The sequence below is a fragment of the Nesoenas mayeri genome (assembly GCF_963082525.1).
Source record: "Nesoenas mayeri genome assembly, chromosome: 3".
Taxonomy (NCBI): Eukaryota; Metazoa; Chordata; class Aves; order Columbiformes; family Columbidae; genus Nesoenas; species Nesoenas mayeri.
This window is the reverse complement of record NC_137544.1, coordinates 26316527-26341349: the sequence shown is the minus strand read 5'-3', so window position 1 is coordinate 26341349 and position 24823 is coordinate 26316527. Positions and strand designations below refer to the sequence as shown.

General features: G+C 36.7%; 1 protein-coding gene across 2 annotated transcripts in view; it reads left to right on the top strand.

Moving 5' to 3' along the window:
* The window catches only part of COL21A1 (collagen type XXI alpha 1 chain), a gene marked incomplete at both ends in the record, with an annotated part of 78855 nt that overhangs the window by 3633 nt on the left and 50399 nt on the right, over positions 1-24823 (top strand). Inside the window, 8 exons of one of the 2 annotated variants that reach the window (XM_080342317.1) lie at positions 4295-4463; positions 4599-4815; positions 6509-6682; positions 9274-9351; positions 11706-11714; positions 13180-13263; positions 14934-14996; positions 24514-24567. In XM_080342317.1, coding sequence (XP_080198443.1) covers positions 4295-4463; positions 4599-4815; positions 6509-6682; positions 9274-9351; positions 11706-11714; positions 13180-13263; positions 14934-14996; positions 24514-24567 — 848 coding nt within the window. The remainder of the gene's footprint in view (positions 1-4294; positions 4464-4598; positions 4816-6508; positions 6683-9273; positions 9352-11705; positions 11715-13179; positions 13264-14933; positions 14997-24513; positions 24568-24823) is intronic. The other variant, XM_080342318.1, reaches the window with a different exon arrangement.

The window sequence follows — 24823 nt, the reverse complement described above, 5'->3', positions numbered from 1 at the left end:
TTCAGCTGCACTATTTGACTCTTACAGAAGGAATGTGTGAATGTTGACTACAAACGGGTACTTGAAGTGACCCTTTGCTCCCACACTCTGATGTTGTGCTCTACCCTCGCTGTAGCATTGAGATGCTTCTCTCAAAGAGCGATCAGAGCCAGTTGGCAGCTTCATTTCTAACCACAATGTCTTTAGCAGCTGAATTCAAAGACTGGAAATATTAGATCTGAGTGGTGGTTTGTTTTATTCATGTTGTTAAGATTCACTTGGACTCTGGGAGAGGAAGTTCCGTGAGGGCAAAGCAACAATGATTTGTCCCTAATCTGCCACATGAATCTGCCTGAAAATTCTGGAGTTCTCTCTTGATCATCTTTGTTTTAATGTCTAAAAAAATGCTAGCCTTCACTCTTTGGTGTTTTTAACTTCTTTATTATGTGAACATAGATCTAAGAGCTTAGGGGTAGTATTTCCTTTCTGGAAAAAGGAGGCCGAAGTTTGGTGGTTCATGTAGCAAGTAGCGTCATTATCAGCAACTCTCAAGGACAACGTGGCTGAAGCTTCCTCATATATTTAAAGTTTCTTATTCTGGATCTCAAATGTTCCTGTGTTATTAATATTCTCTAGCAAGAATATAGAAAAGAAAGATCATGTGTCGGGAATGCATTTAAAAACAATTTTCAGTGCAGACCTGAGAAGTATGACTAGAGGATGCTGAGTAAAGTTCCTTTGCATTAGATAATGGGTTTTAAAATCAAAAAGTTATTCCATACAGGACAGGAAAAACAAAGCATCAGAAAACTATATAAAACACTAAAAGGGAACAAGATTTCAGTATAGGCCAGAGAGTTGCTGTGACTGATACTATGGATTGGAAACACAACCCCATTTCCCTTGGAAGATAGTTCTTAATTTTGCCACTGACTTCTTCATCCTGTATAATGGCTCAGATACTTATCAAAATACTCTTGACAGAAGATGATCCAGAAGACACAAAAAAGGTTTACTGTCCTAGCAGTGCTTTTAGGTAGCTTTTCAATGTGCCATTGGAAATAAGGAATACTTCCTTAATGTATGATTTTGCAGATGCTCAATTTGTGTGTTGATTTGGAATAGTTACTTTGGCAGTGATCCAGAATAATGGCCCCCTCACAGAAAGTAATCCTATTTCTGTATTTAATTTTTGATTTTACACCAGATTTCTAATCATAGAATCATTTTGGTTGGAAGAGACCCTCAGGATCATCAAGTCAAACCATAACCTAACCTAAATCCAGCACTAAACCATGTCCCTAAGAACCTCATCGAAAGGCCTTTTAAACACCTCCAGGGATGGTGACTCCACCACTTCCCTAGGCAGCCTATTCCAATGCCTGACAACCCTTTCTGTGAGGATTTTTTCCCTAATATCCAGTCTAAACCTCCCTTGGTGCAACTTGAGGCCATTTCCTCTTGTCCTATCACTTGTTGCTTGAGAGAAGAGACCAACACCCTCGATGTTACAGCCTCCTTTCAGGTAGTTGTAGACAGCAACAAGGTCTCCCCTCAGCCTTCTTTTCTCCAGGCTAAACAGCCCCAGTTCACTCAACCTCTCCTCATAAGACTTGTGCTCCAGGCCCCTCAGCAGCTTTGTCACCCTCCTCTGCACTCTCTCTAGTACCTCAACGTTCTTCTTATGATGAGGGGCCCAAACCTGAACACAGGATTCAAGGTGGGGCCTCACCAGTGCTGAGTACAGTGGCACAATCACTTTTCTAGTTCCTGATACAAGCCAGGATGCTGTTGGCCTTTTTGGCCACCTGGGCACACTGGTGCCTCATACTCAGCCGGCTGTCAGTCAACACCCCCAGATTCCTCTCTGCCAGGCAGCTTTCCAGCCACTCTTCCCTGAGCCTGTAGCGCTGCCTGGGGTTGTTGTGACCCAAGTGCAGGACCCGACACTTGGCCTTGTTGAACCTCAGACAATTGGCCTCAGCCCAACGATCCAGCCAGTCCAGACCCCTCTGTATGGCCTTCCTACCCTCCGGCAGATCAACACTCCCACTCAATTTGGTGTCATCTGCAAATTTACTGAGGATGCACTCAATTCAGAGCATTGATAAAGAGATTAAACAGAACTGGCCCCAATACTGAACCCTGGGGAACACCACTCGTGACCAGCTGCCGACTGGATTTGGTTCTGTTCATCACAACTCTTTAGGCCTGGCCCTCCAGCCAGTTCTTTTTCCATCATGGAATACACCCATCCAGGCCATGAGCTGCCGGCTTCTCCAGGAGAATGCTGTGGGATACAGTGTCAAAGGCCTTACTGAAGTCTAAGTACACAACATCCACGGCCTTTCCCTCATCTACTCTGTGGGTCACCTTGTCATAGAAGGAGATCAGGTTGGTCGAACGAGACCTGCCTCTCATAAACCCATGTTGACTGGGCCTGATCGCTTGTTTTTCTTGTATGTACCATGTGATGTTACTCAGGATGATCTGCACCATGACCTTTCCCAGCACCGAGATCAGACTGACAGGTCTGTAGTTCCCTGGATCCTCCTTCTGGCTCTTCTTGTAGATGGGCGTCATATTAGCCAACTTCCAGTCAAGTGGGACCTCCCCAGTTAGCCAGGGTTGCTGATAGATAATGGGAAGTGGCTTAGTGATCACCTCCACCAGCTCCCTCAACACCCTTCGGTGTCTCCCATCTGGCCCCATAGACTTGTGGGTGTCCAAGTGGTATAGCAATACTGTAACTGATAAGAAATTCTTGTGTTCATCGTTTTGTCAGTGTATATGACTATCTGCAATATGTATTTATGGCAATATGACTGTTAATTCAGATTTGAAACATGTGAGTTTAAAACATACTTCCATGATAACACTACACAGTGAAGAAACCTGGAAGAAGAAAGTGTTATTGTTATTATTCTTACTTAATATCAAAAGTATGTTGACATAAATCCTCTGTCTGTGTTTTGAGGAGAACAAAAGGAAAGTTGTGTTGGACTTTTTTTTCTTTTTCCAGCATTCAAAAGTTAGACATTTTAGTTTCCGTAATGTGGTCGTGGACTTTTTGCAATTCTTTCTTACAGAACCAGGCAGATAACATTTAATGTGTTTTTAATTTGGGAGTCAGGTGACATTTAGCTGTGGGTGGGGAAAGAAAACCAAGGGGAATGTATGTGGCTTCTTGCTGCTGCCCCAGGTTAACTGTGGCATGTCCCCTTAGGATGGATTGTCCTTTCCCACCATATATAGTTTGTGCCTGCCCTTAGCTGAGTTGTCCTAGATCTTATATATCCTGCCTCACTCACCAGAACAGGGTAGCCTCTGACTACCCTTGGGCTAGAAAGAGAAACTGTGCAGCATTGCTCATGTTATAATGAGAAGCCAGTCTAGACCTTTGAGCTGATAATTCCCTGGCACTGAGACATGAGTTTTCCAGCCCGCAGCTGGTCCAGATGAAGATGAGAGAACCCTCCACTCCTTCTTTGAAATGTGTTCCTAACCTCCTCTGACTAATTATTAACCTCTTCTAACTGATTATTTCTAGTGAAACAAAGGAAAATGAATAATGAAAATGTGTTTATTGTAAATAGTTTAGCATAACTTTAACAAAACAAAAAGTAGTTTGCTTTCTTTTCATTGATTTACTACTCTGATACAATGTTGGCTTTATCATTAAATTTCACTCCGCTATCTCACTTTTTTGTTTTAAATAACTTAGGTCCACTGCCTAGTATTGTATTTGTGTAAAGAGAATTAAACAGAGATAACATTCAGCTAACTTTAGTCCCAGCAGAAAATATATCACACAATATTTGTCCAGTGAGAATAGCTTCAAGCAGATTTCAGTGTAACAGACAAAATAGATCAGAGTCCATTTTGAGCAAAAGAAGATGAAAAATAAGTTGTAGATAATTCTACCTTTGTCCATTTTCAACCTGATTTATAGTTGGGAGGGATCCTGGGTTAATCCAAATTGTGTCATGGAAATTAGCACCTGTAATTTTGTAGCATTTTGAGACCATACATTTTTAGAAATTAACTTAAATATTTTTATTGATCAGATATTGTAATACCTTTTAACTACAGTTAGTCTCAATTCAAAATAGTATGTGAGTATGCAGTAAAATATGGCATCTCTGTATTCTTGCTTCCTGTTGCTGAGGAGTCTGCATGACACTTCTCTTGTAACTGGCAGTTCCCAACTCTTATTTCTTGAAAGGCAGCTACAAAAAATGGGGTAAGTGGAGAGGTTTCTTTTTGGAGGTTTTACATCTAATTTTGAACTATACTTGCATTTATTACTTTGCAGAATCTGTTTGTCCAACAAGAATTCCAGTGGCAGCTCGAGATGAAAAAGGATTTGACATTCTTGTAGGATTAGGTGTGAAGAAAAAGGTTAAAAAGAGAATTCAAATACCAACTACTAATGCAAAAGCTTACGAAGTCACTTCACGTGTTGACCTGTCAGAACTGACGAGGTATTTAAATTTATAAATACACTTCTAAATTTAGTAAGATTTTTTGTTTGTTTGTTTAAAGTGAGAGAGACTTGTTTTAAGATCTGTATGAATGTTCAAGTACTGTCTTTTTGTTCTCTCTTCCCCATTATTTAGGAACGTGTTTCCAGAAGGTCTTCCTCCATCCTATGTGTTTGTTTCCACTCAAAGATTTAAAGTAAAGAAGACGTGGGATTTGTGGAGAATTCTAAGTCTGGATAAGAGACCACAAATAGCAGTCACTATTAATGGGGAAGAGAAAACATTATCATTCACTACAACAAGTTTAATGAATGGCACACAAGTTATTACTTTTGCTGCACCTCGTGTAAAGGTAAGGACTAATTTGACATCATGCTGGAATACGCATTTAAGTACACATTATTCCTTAGCAACTTTATGTTTTTTAAAAATGCGTGATCTTATTCTTGGCTCCTTAGGTATTTAAAAATAGATGGTTTGTACTTCACCCATGTTTCCAGAGTGTCCACAGTGATAATTAGTGTCAGTGCTTTGCAGGTGCCTTCTACTCCGCAGTTTCCAGCAGGTAGTTGTGAAGATCACAGAGACTTTTCTGCACACAGCTCTTTGCTTAGTATATGATGGCATGTATTTTCTGCCTTTGATGTGGATACTAGAAAATATGAATGAAAATATTCCATTTTTTGGAGCGAGTTTTTGTTAAGTGTCTAAATTATTGAAAAAAGATATGATGACAGCAGTTACTTTCTTTTCTAGAAGAGTAAATAGCATTTTACAAACTGAGAGTTCATTCTGGATTTGTTTAGTTCTGCATTGAGTAAAAAATCCTTTCAGTTGCTTACTTTTCTCTCTGAAGAAGGGATTCTCCCCTTCGTGCAAACCAATTTTATTGTTTCCTGGTGTAATCTGAAGGTTCCCATTCAATCTTCTTTCACTAATTTCCAGTGAAATATTCAACTCTGTGAGAAAGATCATCTCAGTTGCAGATGAGGAAAAGGGAAGGATATTGAATGTCTCCCCTCTTGCATTTGTAGCAGGAATACACAGCCCAGAGATGCACTTTTACTCGGGAAAATAGAAATATTATATATTCTGATCTGTTTTTTATTTTATCTTATAATGAGAGACATTGTAAATAAATAAAAACCCAATCTAGAAAAGAAAAAATAGAAACAGAGAAGCTATCTATGGGTGTATACTATTAATTGAAGTAAGATTAACTTCTCTTTATGTCTGAAAAAGGTAACAAAGATGTATAACATACTGAAAGATGTATATTTCAGTTTATGTACATCAGTGTAGTGGTTTCTGTTAAATTTAGGTATATTAAAGGGATGCAGCTAGGCTAGGCGAGGTTAAAGAGCTAGATTGTTTTTGAAATTAAGGGGTAGGCTCAAGAAGAAGGCATTTGTTCCCATGTTGAATTTCAGTTCTAAGGTAGGTGAGAGGAATACTTTGAAAGTGTCTCTCATTTTCTGTTACTTACAGAACTCTGCTATTTGTTTAAACCAGACCTTAAGCTTTAGAAAACTGATGTTTTATGAGATGATTAAGGTAATATTTAGTTTATTCATTGTAATTTTCTGGCTCTTTCTGCCAATATAATGCCCTTTTCTCTTTTTTTTTTTTTTTTAATAAGAGATTAAGTAGAAAGACTTTCAAGTATCCATTTGTTTTCGTCATGATTTAAGATCTGAAGTATTTGAGATATAATACTACTGCTGAAATAAATGCTTCCAGGTTCATATTTTTGAAAAATACTGGCTTGAGCATGTTCAAGATCATAGACTGAAAAAAATCTATGTGAGTTATAAAATAAGTTTGAAACAAGGATGCATTATGACCCAATATCTTGTTCTCAGTTGGCTCTCAACTTGGCAAATACTTTTTTGCCTCTACAGTTTAACAGTTTTTTGTATGAGAAAACCTAGAACATTGATAATCTCAATAATTAACAGTCGTTTAAGTGTTGAAATGAAGTTTTATTGTTATTTAAATTGAAGATATTTTGTCTTAAACAATTTTGTTTTCTTCTCTTTTATTAGACATTATTTGATGAAGAATGGCATCAAATCCGTCTCCTAGTAACAGAGGAGTTTGTAACATTGTATATAGATGATCAAGCAATTGAAACCAAGCCATTGCATCCTGTTTTAGGTATTTACATCAGTGGCCTAACACAAATAGGAAAGTATTCTGGAAAGGAGGAAACTGTACAGGTAAGCATATGCTAAACCCATGGTAATTCAGAAGTTGTACTGTAGGTTAACATTGCATTGGCACCTTCTGTTTTCCTGAACTTGCTCTTCTAATTTATACTAGGCTGAAATTTAATATGCAAAATTTTAATAGGTAAGAGGGAACATGAATTTTCTGGAGGACAATTGTATACGCACAACTGATGGATCCTCTGCGGTGGGTGCTGAATTGGTCTCACTGACTTCAAGGGCATTGGTTTTTGCTGAAACATGAATTTGATGCAATGTGGTTGTCTGAATTTTGGAAACAGTGTCTCAAAGCTGGGAATTTCCCCTGTGCTGGACACTTGCATATAATTTGCTTCCATCATTATATGGGGTTATGCTGGCACAAGAGGGAGGGAACAGTTTTGAGGAAATGTCTTTCTCATAACTGGCTGTCAAGAAATTACAAAGTGTATCAACTCCATTTCTGTTGTACTGCAAATATTTGGTACTCAAACTGATCCTGCTGTGCTGGAAGAAAAACCCTGAAAACCCTGTACGGAGACTGTGCTCTATTCTGAGAAACGTTAAGCTCCTTTTGCCTTCAGCTGTATGCAGACCAAAACAGCTGGTTAAAACTTCAGGTTATAAAGGCTGTATAGACCTATGGTGAAGACTAGTATGTTGACAGCATTCCAGATGTTGGCTAAATATTGCTTCCATTGATCTAGTAAAGATGTTACTAATTAGAGGAAGCAATACTAAGAAATACCAAATTATACAAGTAGGCATTATTTTTAGTTATTTTGAAAGCTATGCTTCTTTTGTACTCTCATGATCCTTACTGCTACTATTAAAATATATGAATGCGTGTTACATCGTCTTCATTAATTCTCTTCAGATGTCTTTACTCAGTTACTCCCAAATTTTGTGTATTTGTAGCCAGGCTTCAGTTCTATTATTATAAAATTCTAAAAGTGTACATGGAAACTTGGATGATGCACTCTGTATGTGACTCAGCATTGCTGGCAGTAACACCCTCCATACACTAAAGTATCCTTTTGTGAAAACTACTGAATGTTTGTCCACAGATTTCTTATAGGATTTCAGGCACTTATTGCAAGGAAAGCAGAGATTTCAGAATTGTAATAAATTCTCTGTGTGCTGTATTTGTTGATACAGGATTATCCCATTTTTATAGTTTTGTGCATTCTAGGATTATAGGGTTGTTTGGTTGTTTTTGTGTCTTGTTTTTTCTCTTAAGTCACTGCAGAAATGGGACTTCTGTAGATTCTCCCAGTGATACAGTTTCTGAGTTAGAATGTTAGTAGCAAGGCATGTTATTTAAAATAAAAAGGAAAACATTTTAGGAATGTCAAATTGTCCAAGATCCTCTTCTGGTAGTGGACTAAAAGAAAAGTAGAAAATCTGCCTCAGGTTGCGATTTTATATTTCCAGATGATCTCTATAATCTAAAAAAGATATTCCCTTCCTCCACTTTCCCAGACTGTGACACATTCTTCAAATCATTAACAGTCAAAATTTCCCAGGATATTTCTACTTAAACTATGATTATAGAGAAAGATTTTAATGAATCTGCATAACACCTTTCCATGAAAAGGTATTTTGAAATCCTTTAAGAAAGCTGGGGTTGTATACAAAGTTGTGTATAAAGTATGATACAAGAATTTTCAGAGATTCTTTAGTGAATTTTCATTCTCTTTCTGTGCTCTGATTCAAATGTTTTCTAGTGTTTTAACTAGTGTCTTATTGGCAGATATGCTTTCTAGTATTGCAATGATAAACTTGTGCACATAATTAAGTGATGTGAATTGTAGATATTTTAAAGTTGAAACCACATATTACTAGGCTTAGTATTAACAGACTTTATTTTCTGTGCTTTCTTCCTCCGCTAGTCTGACTTATGGTCTGTGATTTCAGATGAGTGCAACAGGACTTTTGTCTCTTTGCAGTCATGGTACCTTACGCTAGAAAAATTGACTTAATATATTTCATTTTTCTGGAGTACAGTGACGGCACAAAAACTTTTGCCTACCTGATGCCAAGGTTTTTATTGGCTGTTTTTTAAAGTTTTATGTTATACAACTGAACTCTAAACCAAATTCTTTCAAGCATCAGGGATGCCTTCTGATGCTTCACCAAAAGTTACTAATCTTACGTGCAGTAGATTGTTGCAGGACTGTAAAGGTAAAAAGGAAAATGTTGGTTTTCCTTTTGCTGTTGTAACTTCTTTCCTGATGGTATTGGCAGCCAGTGTAATTTCTGCTGTGTGTGTTTGCATTTATTGCCAAGGATTAGGGGTGGCGATTTCTACTATTTTAGAAAACACAATCTTGGATTGATTATTTTTCTCTAAATACTTCTGTTACAGAGTGTTTAATTGGTTTCATGTATTAATCGTTATGAGTAGCCTGACTAAAAATGTTTCTACATCTTTAATTGATTTTTAACTGTAGTGGCTACACAGAGCTTCCAGTTTCTCTTGCTTTTTAATATTTTGTCAATTTTTTTAAAACTTATGAATGACATGATTTAAGAAGAGTATAGTTTAACTGTTAAACTATTAACACTTTCTCTAAAAGAGTCTTTTATGTTTTGAATTATAGTTTGATATACAAAAACTGAGAATCTACTGTGACCCAGAGCAAAATAATCGAGAAACAGTCTGTGAGATCCCAGGATTTGTGAGTATGATAAATGAACATTTGAGGACTACTTGGCATTTTTTACAAATCACTGTTTAAAGCTGACTTAATGAATTCTCAAATAAGTAATACTGTATTGATTCTGCTGGTGGGAACAAATGCTTGTTACCTCTGCAATACCAAGGGATACAGAACTTTTCTGTTTTCAGCCTTATTTTTGCACAAACATATTTTAAAAGGGTTTTTTTAGTTTAGATATGTGATGGTGGAAATATGACAGCAATATAAAAGAATCTCCAAATCTTCTGTCACAATTTAAGATTTCAAACATTATAAATGCATAAAACTACTAGGTTACAGCAGTTTATAATACTTTCAATATTACTTTTTAACTTACCTGATATACTTCTTGCTACTTATCAGGTCATTTAATCTCTGAAACTTTTGTACATAACCAACAAACCTATATTTTTAAGTCACCTTTTACTGTCAGAAGTATCTATGGTGATTTCTATGTTAAATATTCCATTCACTGAAATTATGCTAAGATTTGATGAATTATTTTATGGATAAGACACACATGAAATCCTCGTCATGATTTTGTGATTCACATACACAAGTAGGAAGCTTAGGTGTATTCTTTTACCTTTTCTTTGCCCTCTTGCTTATAGTTAATTCTGCAATAAATTGTAAAATACGTGCAAACAGATTTGGAAACCATTCATTATATGCAGTTGGAACCAGATTTTCAAAAGCATTCAGCTTTTATCTCAAAATATAAGCAAGAGATTGTTTTATTCATACAGTTTCCTTCAAAATATCTTCCTTTGTTTCATGTTTAAACCAAAATGAGCTAAAGATGATGAGACACCAGTGTCTTACTGTGCAAACGCATATTCTTGATTTGTGATTTGGTTTAGTATTAGGACCATTTTACCAGTTTGACAGTAGAACCTGTGAATCTTCAACATCCAGATATATCATTTTTTGTCAGACTTCCACAGACCTCCAGCTAGTCTGGTTTTCTTCTGTTTATTTGGGGGCGGTGTGTCTATTGCAATCAACACCATCATTAGGGCTTTTTCAAAACTCACAGCTTTCATTTAAGGAACAAGCAGGTGGCTGGATTATTAGCTGTTGTGAAATCTGACTGTGTGTGCCAAGAAATAATGGGTTCAGAAGCACTATTGTAAAGTTAACTTTAAATCCTGAAGTAAATTTAGTATTTAGCTATTTGACTGCACCACATATCTCTTTGCTCTTTACAAAATAGAAGTAGGATATGAAAAGTAGACGAATGAAAAAAAAATTGCCTAAAGAAAGCAAACAATAAAAAGTCCAACATATTTTGTGTTCTCTGCAGTTGACAAGAAGTCCAAGCAAAAAGATTGCTTTTTGCCAGTGTAGTTTCACTTGCTGTTACTGTAAATTAAGTGTGGACTTCACCCATGAAATTCTAGACTCCTTCACAAATGTTGGATGATCTCCAAGGAGGGAATTAAGTTGGAGGAATATGTACTTTATGGTTGTATTCTGTCAGTGTGGTTGTATTGGAGCTCCTGAACTAAGCAGGGCTTGTATGTACTAATTACAGCCTGAATTCATCCCCTTTCCCAGAGATACCTAGCTGCATAGTATTTTTAAGCTCCCTGTCTGATCTGTGGAGAAAGATAACCTTCTCCAGAGGGAGCCTAAGATGAGAATTGAATGTAGAGGAAGCTATCTCTCCGCACACTGTGTATAAAGTCTGTGGTACCTGGGTGCACATTAGAAAACTCCCATACATGCCGCAGCTAATGATGGCGGCTAAACCATACAGATAATTTCCTGATTAGTATGCTGAAATATTGGGATGGATTGTTCTATGATATTGGAGATACTGGAAAACTCAATTCAATTAATAGCAGAGCCTAATGCAGTCACACAGGAAAGTGAGAAAAAGCCAGCCTTGTCTCTGTGCTGCTATGTATTTTCCCAGATGCTGGATTCAGACAGAGAGTTTAGAAATATTTTCGTACACGCTCTGACATGAACGAGGAAGCAGAGGAATTTTTTTGATGAGAAATTATTCATGGCAAAAGGTTTGATCCAAATCTAAACATTTATTGTATAAATATTTACATGGTTCAGTATTAATTCTAGTTTTGTCATTGCCCTTTAAAAACTGCTACTGGTAGCTCCTGTTGAAAGATCTGTAAATGAAATGAACTAAAAATTCATATGCATTGAAAGGAGCTGCACATAGGTCTGAGAAAGTCTAAAATTTTGAATTATGATTCCTTGACAGTTGGAGCCCTAAAATTATTATTGGTTTTGGTAGTGTTAACAAATGAATGGATTTTGCTTATTATAAATATTGCTGTACTCTTAAACTGTGTTTCTTCTTGTTTCAGAATGGAGAGGTAGGCTCAATCCTAAACTGCTCAAACTCAGTTTAAGGTAGTATTTGTCTTTTTGTATAAACTTCTTATTTTTCTAGGGAATATGCACTTCATTTTGAAAAGTGGATAGAATTTACTATCCTTAAAAGTGCTGGATTTTCATTAACTGAACTCTAGTCAATAGACAATTTCAAAATCAGTTTTCTGAATAAACATTTATTAGAATAAATGGCCTGATTATTTTTCCCTGGTTCAGTTCAATTGCTCTTATTTGCAGGCTGGATGCTGTTGCAAAGTGAATGGGGATATGCAGTCAGGTAGCTGTTACCTGCATCATGCTAATGGGAGCTCCCTGAGGGGGTTGCTTCTTTGAAGGCTTAATGTGATAACTTGTCCAACCATCCTCATAAGTCCACTCGGTACCATTGCAAAGGAAATGTGGATGTGTGTTTTGATAAATCATTTGACCCTGAGAAAGAATTTCTTTCAGAGAACATTGTAAAATGTCTGCATTATTTTAGAAAATATGAGTAAATTGTCATAGAAAGTGTTCCAGGTAATAAATAGAACATCTACTTTTTTGTATCTTGGATTCTTAGTGTTTTGCTTTTGCATAGCTCTAAGAACTTGCTGGGTGAAAAAGAATTCACTGAATCTGATTTCAGCACATATATTTAGTACAGATGCACCTAAATTTGGGGTGCCTGACCTTGGGCAAATGGATTTGTTCTAGTAGCTCTTCCCTTGCCTGCCTTGGTATAACACTGAGGTTTCATGTGGTCTCAGTGGTGAGAAGGAGACACCTAAAAATTAATCTCTAGAGGGTGATGTGGTCTGCCAAGGTTTATTATGTACTGCTGTTTGTACAGGGAGCATAGTTTGGAGAAGGTCTTCTATTGGTCTTTGCAGAATGGGCACCCTGGGGGCCAAGACTTTGTGACCAATAGCAGTTGGTGGTAGCAACCGTGCCCCACCTTTCTTCAAGTAGTTGGGACACATGCCCAGGAGGTAGGAGACTTGGGCTCTTTTCAGGTTTGCTACACATTATAGGATGTCCACTGGCTGTGGTCATTATACTCTACATAATATGTATTAGATTATTTTTACAAACATTGATTAAATATTGTATTTGATAATTATGAATAAAAAAATTATGAATATCAGCTTAGAAGAAGAGTTTTGCATGTTCCCAGACTGAAAGTTATCAGACTATGACAATATATTTCTGGGAAAGCAAACAGAATGTCAGATATCAGCCCAGTATTGGTACTTGATTTTTTATTTATTTTTCTTCTGGGTAAAATGCTGAATTCATGCATGCAAAGTAGTTGGAGGGCAATATTCAGGTAAGGAGAAGTTCCAGCCGAACTAAGGAGTGAGAGCCATGACCTATGCAACCTCAGGAAAATCAGCTTCCTATAATATTAAGATACATTTGTTAAATGCTTTTGGCATGTGTATTGATGGTTGGTTTCACTCTTGGTAGTGCATGAACGGCCCTAGTGATGTAGGCTCAACGCCTGCCCCCTGCATATGCCCACCAGGAAAACAAGGACCTCCAGGCCCCAAAGTAAGTTTCCATTCTGTTTTAGTGAGCATACATGACTTTTTAATTTTTTTTTTCCTTTTTCTTTGTCTTATGTTGGCCAGTCATGGTCAAAGAAAACGCTCATGGATGTAAAATTGTGTTTCCGTGCTGCCCTTCAGCAAACAATCTTGAACTGTGAGAACAGGATGTTTTGCTAATAAAAGTCTTTTAATGGAGAGGTTTTTCCCTTTGTTAAAGAATGGACTAGGTGCTTGTGGGAAGAGTTCCACCTTAGCTGTTCTGGTGACCAGTGTTGATGAAGGATTGAAATCAGAACCAGACTTGAGTCTCGAAAGTCCAACATGGCAAACTCAAATCCCCAGTACTTTGCAGTAGTACCTTTCCCAAAACTGAGTGAAGCAGTGCTTCCAGAGTTACTAGCTTGCCTTATAAGGGTAGATAAGAAAACCCCCAAACACTTGACTTTCATTAAGCAAATTATTAAAAAACCCCTACTCTCCTTACATAAGTGGTTAACAGTCTGCTGCAGCTGCCTCAAGTCAAAGGGCTTGTTGCTACAATGGTAGAGGCTTCTCATCGGGGAATTTTAGTCCACAAGGTGGAGATCATTATTGTTTCATGTAACAGAATTTTTGTGGTCTTCTACCTTTTTCTTTTCTCTTTAGGATATCAGAGAAAAATGAGAGAGAAGAAAGTATTTATCATTAAAAAAAAAAAATGAGCCCCCCATCCTGTAAAGTATGAAGGAGTACGAAATGCCAGAATTAGGGTGGCCTATACAATTTTATTTAGATCCCTGCTTCATATGCAATCTTTCAATTGCATTGCAGTATAATATTTGCTTGGGGATAACTGAATAATACAGACAACAAGATGCTGCCTAACACAAAAGACTGCAGAAAGTGTGAAAAGGAAAGCAATTTAAGATTGTATAGGTGATCTTAGTTACAGTATTTCTTAACTTTTTAGTACTGGTCTTTGGAACCATATACACTTAAACTTTATTTGTGTGGTTATGATATTAGTAGAATACAAGAACACAAATTAAAACAATTTAAAACCAAAATAACCTATATTTTAACTTTTTCAAGTTAAAGGCATAAAATTTCAGTTTAGATAGGATATTTGAAGGGATGATCATAACAGAGGTTATCCAAATAATTTCAAAGACCTTATGAGAAGAAATCTAAAATATCATCATTTTTAGACAGCAATAAGTGTGTGGAGAGCAGTTCAGTATTTAGCAGGTTTTAATCCTGACTCCTGCCTTTCCTTTGCTTTTGCTTTAAGAACTAGTCTCAGGCACTGCAGGTGAGAGTTTTCTTCAGAGTAGAACTATGAGATTAGCAAGGTTTTAATAAAGATTTTTATCATCTACTTGATGAAAAATGATTTTATTTCTGTTGCTTAAGATGCTAGAGAGCTTGAAAGCATTTGAGATGATGAGCCAAACTTGTGCTGTAACTTAGCGTGGGCTCACGTTTCCAAGTCCTGCACAAGAATTTAGGGAGGATTTTCTCAGATAGGGGGTTACAAGATGAGTTCCTTTCTGCCGTAGGATTTATTTCTCTATAGCAGGTATCTGGGCTTGCAGCCAGTGTTCTGTGGAATGTACTAGGGTTGAGGTTGCTCTGTGCTAATTTTGAAATGCTCTTTCTTATCTTTTGTATTAACATATTGCTTCTCCATAGGGTGACCCTGGGCAGCCCGGGAATCATGGTTATCCTGGTCAGCCTGGTCCAGATGGTAAGCCTGTGAGTACTAAAAACTTAGTCATATATTGTAAATGCAAAACTAACAGGAGAAAAAACATGTACTGCTGATATCAGATTTTCAAATTTAGATGATTTTGTCTCCATTCTTTGAAACTGTGAATGTCACACTTAAGCACTGTCTAAATGTAGCAATTCTATGAATATGTTAATCACAGTGGGTTTGTTTCCAGCTAAAATATTTTAAATATGGTAGCATGACTTAGGTACTGTTGTAAAGCAGAGAACAGGCTGTGAGTGCTCCTGTTGGTCTTCGCATTAGTTTGCAGCAGTTACCACCACCTGACCTTCAGTCTTTACTGCTTACGAAATTTTGCATTAGAAAGTACTTAGGGCAGCTAAAATCCTTTCTGTTTTGTTTTAAGGATTACTTCTCATGTTTAAGCTTAGTTCATTTAATTTCTTTTTAGGCTGCCTCAAGTAGTCAATCAAAATATGTAGATATACATGAATAACATATGTTCCTAAAATAAAAATGACACATTTGGCAATGGCTCATCTGGTCTTAATTTTTAATATTTTTTATTGTAATAAAATTGTAATAAAAGGAAATATATAAAAATAGCCTAAGGTTTCATTAAAAAATATGGTAGAACTCTGAATATGATTGGAAGCCTCTAAGAAACGAAACAGCCAAGCTTCTTCAGTGGCTAAGGGTGTTAATAGCCTACAGTCTCTGCATCTCTAAAGTGGTGGTGTGCATGTGCCTCCGATGTGTTAAGGGAAGGCAGGCCAAAAGCTGGGACACTTCACCACCCATGTTTCTTTTCTAAGAATGTGGCCTCTCATTTTGCTTCGTATGAATCAGAAGCTGCTTTATTTATATTTAAAAAAAAAAAAAGAAGAATGTCAGTTGGGAGTGTTGAAAATAATTTCCTTCTGAAAAGACTTCTCAGTTTGGCTGCGAAAAGCAGGAAAATAAAAGTGCATACACATACTAGAAATTGTTAATTCATCGTAGGTTTTCATTCTAATTGTGAGGACTAAATTTTATGGTTGAGTCCCTAGGTTGTAGTGTTATTTTGAAATCTCCATGGTGAAGCAGGAGAGAAGGTAAGCATCATGTCTTGAAATCCACAGAAAATAGGGAGGAGTCCCAAATATTTTTGAGAATAAAACTATAAAAAAATGTCCCAAAACATTAGAAAATATAAGTGTATGAATGCAGAGAAGACAAAATCATTTATGAAAGAAAGATTGGACTGTGGACTGGGGAACTAATAATCTATGGGTTTGGTTGAGACTTAGGGGATATTAAGTTATGTTGGGTCCTTTTGGTCCACACGTGACAAACTAGAGAGAATTCAGAGAAGGGCAACTAAGGTTTGAATTGAACCTTTCAACTTCACTCTTTTAGAAACTTTTCTGTCCTGTGGAAAGATTAATGAGGATATTGTAACTAATCACAAGTCTTTTCCAAATTTGCCCTTATCAATTTTAGTACTTCTAGCATGTTATTCCTGCTAAAGTGGCACTACCAACCAACTTTGATGTCTTCCATAATAACACCTGACGTTCTATTTTTGTTAATAATTTTTAATACTAGTAATACATTTAATTTCTAGGTCAGCTGAAGATGGAAACAGTGACATTGATCCTTAGGAAGTGTGTATGCTGTAAGGGTAATAAATATTGCCAGTTACAAAGAAAAAGCTCCATGCTCACTTTATAAAATGTTCACATTTCTCCTGTTTTGTTGCTTAGTTATGTGTTGGCCTTTTCTGAGGGATAGCAGCTGGTTCATTTAGCTGTGGTGATTCCTTTTGGAAGCAGTGTTAATTTGGGAGGGAAAAAAATAGGCACTGAAAACAAGAAATACAATTGTTTCTAAAAATTGAAAATTCCTCTTTTTTAAAATATGGGGCTTGGTAAATAGAAACCTGGCCATGTAGCCCTGATGGCCCAGGAGAGCAGTGAGTACATGCATTTTTCAACAGTTCTGCAAGCAACGATCCCCATTTTTCCTGTTTTAGAAAAACATTTTTATACTTTTGCTTGTGTTTTGATAGATATTATCTTTGAAGTGTCTTGGAACTAAAAATAGAGAAAACAATCTGAATTTAATCTCTCAGTGCTACAAAATGCTGCATTTTGGTTCCAGACATTCATGAGCATACAGGTTTTAAAATAGGAAGGGGTAGAAGCTGAGCTGGGGAAGTGTGATCTAATCAGAATAACTTTTTCGTTGACTAATGGTGGTGCTTAAGCTTCTCAAGAGCAGTCCTGGTCTCCTCTGCTGAGACATGTATGCAAACTGTCTCAACCCAGAGTTGCATGGGAGAGAGTGTCCATCACAGTTTGATGACACCAATTGGTAGAAGTAGACTTGCAGTGTTAGTTACGATTTTCATAACAATGAGTTATGATTTTTTCATACATTTGTTAACACATTTCTACTTCAATGCTCTCTATCTTCCCATAAGCACTGAAATTTGTAACAGTGGGAATTATGGAGAAGAAATAAATGGGTACTGTAGTGTTTCTGTAACTCTCTAATCTGGCAGATATGTTTGTGTATTTTTTTTTCCTATGAGTCATAATGTGCATAGATGGGCATTCTCTGAACATAAAAAAGATTAACAGAATTATCTTGGACAATTAAAAGATAATCAAAAAGCACTTATAAAGGAGAAATTTTGCCATATTGCTGAATTGAAGTTCATATGTTATTTGAAGTGCAATACAGTTAAATCCTATAGCTTTTCTAATTGACTTTTTTTTAAGTCAGCTGTAGCTTTTTGCACTTGTTCTTTGTAAGGACATAATTGCAAACCTATTAGATCATCTGCAGCTCTGGCCAGTACATTATTGTTCCTTACAGTAGATTCTTGAATGCTTTCCAGGCTAGCTTTTAGCCATGAACGGTGGGAGATCCTTTAGGTACACTCTGCAGGAAAACAGATTCCTCTTTCTGGATTTTTCTTTCTCTTTTACTTACATGTTTGCTAATACAACTTGCACTTCTGTGCTGTCAGTGATTTTCCTTGTTTGATATAACCTTGCTCATATGAATCTTTTTAGCTGTATCCCTTGGGGAACTCCGAAAAACGAGCTCTTAATTCAGAAAGCACAATAGACTTACAGGTAGTTGTGGAGTCAGTGTTGTTTAATCAAATGGCTTTTGCATGAAAAGCTTTTCCTGGAAAGTCAGTCTTTTCTGTTCCAAAACACATTTTTATGTTCTTCTCTAAAGTTATTCCAGTTTGCCTATCTGGTATTCATTTTCTTGGAACAGTGTAACTGGTCAACAAAATGTTTCTTCCTCTGAGAAAGGTTTTAGGCATGCATTTATATTACTATATGTAACTGTTTTTTAAAGTAAAACATCAAAGAAAATTTAATTTATTGTTTATGGGCTGACTAGAGTGTTGTAATATGTAAAGTTAGTTTCAGTCCAGAAAAATTCAAAACAATTCCCATGAATATCTTCAATATCACCAGAAAACAACTGTTCACCTGGTACTATCTAGTAAAATTGTTTGCTGTAATATTTGGGGAAGTGAACATTAACATGACTCATTCTCAAATATTCTTTTTTTTTAAATAGTTTTGTTTATTGGCTCTTTGTTTATTTCCTTTAGTTGCCACCTCTGCTTATTTTCCATACTCTGATACATACAGAAAAGATCAATTGAAGTAACTGGAGAAAAGCTCAGAAGTGAGAAGCATAATAAATAATCAAAATACCTTTTTTTTTTCCCAATCAAAAATGTCATTCAGTATCTAAAATGATTAAATTGTCTTGCCAGGAGAAACAGCACTGGTAAATAAGCACAAGGCTAAAAATAGTATTTGATTCTCAACTGGAACTCATTTTAATAGGCATTATTCATCAGAAAGAAGCAGCTGGAGTGGTTGCTGGCCCTGAGAATGCTCAGCAGCCTGACTGTGCGGTCACAAAGCCATTTTTTATTCCAAAGGATACTTTATATATACTGGGGAGAAACTCAGTTTAAGGGGAAAAATAAATGAACAGAGTCTATGCAGTGATCACTTGTGGTTAATAGAGGTGATAGGTTATCGGTCTGCTGAAAGCAATGAAAAAAACACACTTATTTGTCATTTTTGAGCTTTGAACTGCATGTCTGGCAAATGTGAACAATTTCCCAGTATTCCATCTAGTTTCATTGATGAAATTTTGGAACCATTTGCCTTGTCTTTACAGTGTCTATAAGCAATAAGCAGTTTGAAAATAATCTGGTGAGTGTGACTTTACTGATTTACCCAGATAGAGTTTGTAAGGTATAGAGAGCCTTACATAGTTAGTAATTTCTTATCATTCCAATATTGCTTAAAAAACCCGCAAACCTGTAGAACATTATTGCAGCTTCTACCTAGAGTTTAATAGTATTTGGTGACTAACTGTAGGCTGAATCTTTTATGATGAACTTGGCGTAATGGCAAGGGCTGGCTATTTCAACAGTACTTTTGGAATAAAAATGGGTGATAGTTTCATGTATACATAGGATTACCTGTGCTATTGGATGGTTTGCCTGAGGATTTAAGTTGATATAAACTCTGCAGCTACTTTTCTTGGGAAACTTTCACAAACATAGTTGGTAATTCAGCTGTAAAATGCTGCTGTCGATTCCAGAAAAATACATGTTCCTCAGTAACCCTGTGACCTTGTTATTCTTAGAGGAAACATGTTTGCTCCATTCTGACTAATACAGTCATGTAACAGCTTCCCTGAGACCTGCTTTGAGACCGGGACCAGACCTGATGCTGACTTGTGCTCCATACAGCTGTGCATTTCAGACAAAGGACCCTATGACTGTTGTCAGCAGTGGCCAAGGGCAGATGATAAGGATGAACACCTGAGCGGCGAGCAGAAAGTTAGACTCCCTTGGCGCATCATTCCATCTTCCAGAAGTCTAAAGCTCAGGAACTTTTAAAGCTGGATTCATGACGTTGTATTTAATAATCTTGATGGATTTTTTAAAAAATTCCTCTGTGGTATTCGAGCTCAGAACATCATATTCAGATAAAATATACTGCTAGTGGCTCTGAGCTTTGAAAGCCTTGGTAGATGATGGAGTAGCCAATGGAAGGAAGTGTAATCCAATGCAGAAAGAATTAAAAAGCCCAAAACAAAGCAAAAAAAGGCAACAAACAAAGCAGCGCAAATTCTTTTCTGTACTCTTCCCATAATATTCATATGCCTTCAATTCTTTGATCAGGAGTCACTCCCAAATGTATGCTGGTGCGTAAAAGCTGCATTTAGTTACCTTTGTGATCTAATGTTGGATCTGTCCTTCATTTTCATGTTTTGGCATGTGTAGACAGAGGGGCTTCACTGCAAAGACAGTTCTAGTAGCCTGCAGAAGCCAATGCCATGACAGGTCCTTCTACAGAGGTGTCCTATTTAACAGAGGGAGGACAAAGGAGATGGCACTTGCTCCGAGCTCCTGAGTTACCACTGTGTGAGACAGTCCCAGGGAAAGAAGGTACAGGCTCCAACCAAACAGACCTGCTGGAGAGGGCCACCTGACTGAGCCAGATGTCTGAAGGGATGGGAAAAACAGAAGCAGTAGGCAGCTGAGTCCAGACACAATGAGGTGTTAGAGAAGGTTGTTTGGGAGTGGGATGGGAAAAAGGCTCCTTGAGAAAAGGAAGAGGAAGCACCTGAGGCAAAAATTTACGAAAATTACATGATAAACAATGTCTCAGAGAAAACACTTAATTCAAATACATCAAGTACTTTCTAACATTTCTGTTGCCTCGTAGGATTTTAGTTACTCATATGGCCAATGAGGGAGAAGGTGATAGCATGGCTGCAATTTTGACTGTAGGCGTGGATGCATGTCTGAATAACTAAGAATTTCTGCCCTTTAAGATGTATTTTATAAAAAGGGTTTCAAAACTTCTGTTCTAATACTTTAGATAATTGTGCTTTAACTACGGACGATTTTCTGCAAGAGACTTCCACAAGAGGTCTGCAGACCTCTCTGTCAGGATGTTTTCTTAGTACCAAGTTAAATTTTTCTTTTGCAGTTGAATTCCATTATGCTTAGTTACATCACCCTATATAGCTCTGTTTACTTAGTGTTTACAGTCCTTAAATATCTTTAGACCATTACTGTTGATCCTTGGTTATTTCCTGGCTGAACTGAGCTTTTTTACTTCTCCCTGGTCTTTCCCAAGTAGTCCTGTTGTCACGCCTTTGTCATTTATGTTGTTCAGTGTCTCCAAAAGCTTTTCAGTAAGAAAGTGTGCAGTGCAGTTGTCTTTGGCTTATCAGTACATCCTCTATTTTTATTTTATATTTGTCTGATGTGATACACCTATGAGTGCTGCCTGAACTTTTGTCCTTAAAGAATGCAAATACATTGAAGATATACTTTTGAGGTTTACTCTGCTATTCCACCTAAAAATTCTTTGGAATTAATACTTGTCATATGTCCTTCCTGCTCAATTTTTCTCCAAGTAAACTAGCTTTCATTTTCCAGCAAGTCTCTTAATTCACTGATGATGACAGTATTGCTAATTTGTCGGTGTCCTTTATGTAAGTTCTTTGGCCTAATAAGTCTGTTCAACATTTACCCCTAGAATTATTTATAAATTATTGCCATTTTCTTTATATTCCAAAGTTACATTTTATCTGTATGTGACTTTTTTCTTTTTGATACCTAGACATCTGGTACAGAACTAGGCATCTCAGTGTTTTGCTGTTTATCATTTTACCTTTACAGGTTTTCATGCACTAGGAATTTATCAGTAGCATTCCCATCCACAACAAATTAGAAAGGGAGTTTTTGTATAATCTTGATTTCAATTGCACTGATGTAAAATAATGAATGAGAATACAAACAAAGTGCTGTGGAGTAGTACTGCTTAACAACATTGATGAAACATTATAGGGAGGATTCAGTTTAAGACATCTGTATTTAGTGGTTACATTTGTACAGAGACACTGGCTGTCTATAATAAATTCTTGTATTAGTCAAGAGATATTTAACTAATATACCTGAATAGGTATGGAATTCTTATGCTGTGAGGTATTTTGTCTTGCCCACACTGCTGCTTCATAAAGATGAATACCTCCCAGATGTTTTTTGCCACTATCTTCTAACACTGTGGGTGCCTGGGGAATCTCAAAAGGCAGGAGCTGCTTATGTTTAAGCCACTAGATACAAAACTGAGTACCAAATTTAGGGTTAGCTATAAGACTTTTTATACCATTTGTGTGTCTTCTGAAAAGTTCATGAGGGAAGACCAAGCCCAAATAAAAAGAATTCTTTTTAGTAGTAAATATAGTTCTTTCACCTTATTTAAAAGTGGATCTTTAGTCCTGAACTCACCTTTAGTCCTGAACTCATCTGTGTCAATTGAAAAGGGAATTTTCACTTCTGTCCCTTTTACATAAAACATCAGCTATGGCACAGCTGTTCTTGGACCATGTGTATGTGTGTCACAAATGTACTAGTATCGAGGGCTTTGAGCTTAGGGAAAGAGCTGACTTGAACTGACTTTAGTGCAAAAAATATGCAAGCGTTAGCATTGAGATTAGTGATCTGTACTACAAAAGGAGTAGTGATATGAAGACATGCTTAGTTTTTATGAAAGCTCTTTTTTGTAATTTAGAGAAGGTGTTTTTGACTTGTCCAAACAATACGTTATTTTTATCAGACAGTGATTCTCATTTTTATGACTTTCTATGAATTCCATTTTGAATCTCCTCTGTTCCAGTTTTGCATTAAACAAACACACTGACAATGTGTTTGATTTGCTTTGAAATCACCTTACAAGATCTAGCTCTGAGCTAACTATGCAGTTTTGTAAGCTGAAATCTCTTCTGCCATCCTCCACTCATCTTGTGAATTTTGAAATTCAGTTCAGCCAGCAAATTGTCCTTGTCAACTTCTTCCCCTGCTTGATTAGAAAGAAGGGAAATTGCATTTCAGAGGTCTAAAATGTGAAATAAAGTTTTATTTATATAGAATTATATCCTACAGGAAGTCATACAAACTTTTTGCTTTTTTCTGGAGAAGAAGTAAAGGAAAAACTTTTGAAGACATTTTTTGGCTTGGTGTTTCAGCTACCCAGGAAGATGGAAGAAACTTCTCTAACATAAGCAATCTGGGAATGCTACACCATTTACAGTTAAAGCTGATTTCACTAGAACTGCCTTAGGCACTAAAAGTGAAATGCTTGATAAAAGATCCATATATGACAGAGACCTAGAAGTCTGTTTACTTCTATACTAAACATTACCAGCTGGCTCGTTGGGCATCTGCTCCACTGTCTTTTGGGAAGAGGGCACAGCAAGTACTCTCTTGTATCTAACCCAGCAAATAATTTTAGCTCTGTTTATTATTCCTAGGAAGCCCTGACTGGTTTAAAGAAGAAATCAGACATACACATTGCCTTCTTTTTACTGAAAAGCTTCTATTAGCTCCTTTTTACCAATGTGGAAATCTCCCCATCAAATTTTCTGCTAAGTTTTAAAATCTGAATCTCATTTAGCAATAGGAGTATTAGTTCTTTCAGTTCAAATCAAGATCAAATTCTGGGTATTTGAAATTGGATAGTCCATTTTATGGACTGTTGACAAGTCTGAGCCAAATAGCCTCAGCGTTTTGTAGGACAATTTCTCTTTTTGTTTTCTATGTTTTCTCAAAAACCCTCCTCTTTGTAACTCATTTGATCCATTGGAATGAAGTGTTTTTACTGGACTTAGGTAAAATTCCTGTTCTTCTGTTATTTGCCTCCATTAAAAGATTCTTCTAAAGCACTTGTTAATTTTGCAGAAAAACTGTCTGTCTTTGCTGTACTCATTGAATCCAATCTACCAAAACATCACAGGCATGTATTCTGGTTTCTGTAAAGGTTCTCTTGTTCTGCCAATATTGGTTTCTAGTAAAGCATTCCTGAAATTCTCTTTTCAACTCATGCATTATTTAGTATTTCTTTTCATAGTCCCAGTCATTCAAATTATTTTTTTTTACTTGCATGGCCTGTTATACCTTGAAGTTCATAGTTAAGTTCCTTAGTCTTGAGAATGGAATTTTTATTATTTCGAGATATTATAAAACTAGATGGATAATGTATTAGAACATGCCTTGTTTGTTAAAGCTTATTGCTGTAGTTGGAAACAAACCTTTAAAACTCCTGGCATTTTTCAGCTGTTTTTCTTGAGATAGAGTAAAAAGAAGTGTCTATGTATTTGGGTAAATTTGTTTTAATTTTTTTTTTCCTCCAATGGAGAATAAAACAATCTATTTGTTACATACACATGTAAAAGCTCTAAAATAATGGATTTTAGCTTGAAGTCTGGAGGCTTCAAACTTAAGATGCAGAGATGATAGATTCTGAAAGCTGAAATCTAAATCTCGAATGTATGATTATGATGGCAATTACTGAATTTGTGACCTAAAATGACAAGGTTTTGACAACAGTTCTCTAGTAACCTGGAGGACTGTTTTTTCCTTAAATACGTGTTCGGAAATTTGTAATTTTAACTTATGAAAAGTCACAATGTTTAGTTTCTTTTCCTTAGGGATACCAGGGATCAGCAGGAACTCCAGGTATCCCAGGAACTCCAGGGGTTCAAGTAAGTTCTGTTTCATTCCTCGAATATGGAAATCTGAGCCAAATCTTGACCAGTGTCTCCCAATATCCATTGTTTGTCATTGAGGGCTGAGGTGTGGGGAATTAAAAGGCCTCAAGGGATGGCATGAAGTCAGGGGCCATCCTTGGGTACTCACCATCACTTTGGTACTCACATGGTTTTGGGGTTTGTAGTTAGGCTGACAATTAGGCTGGAAATTAATCATAGCTATATACGGCCTGTAGGAGTGCAACTCAGC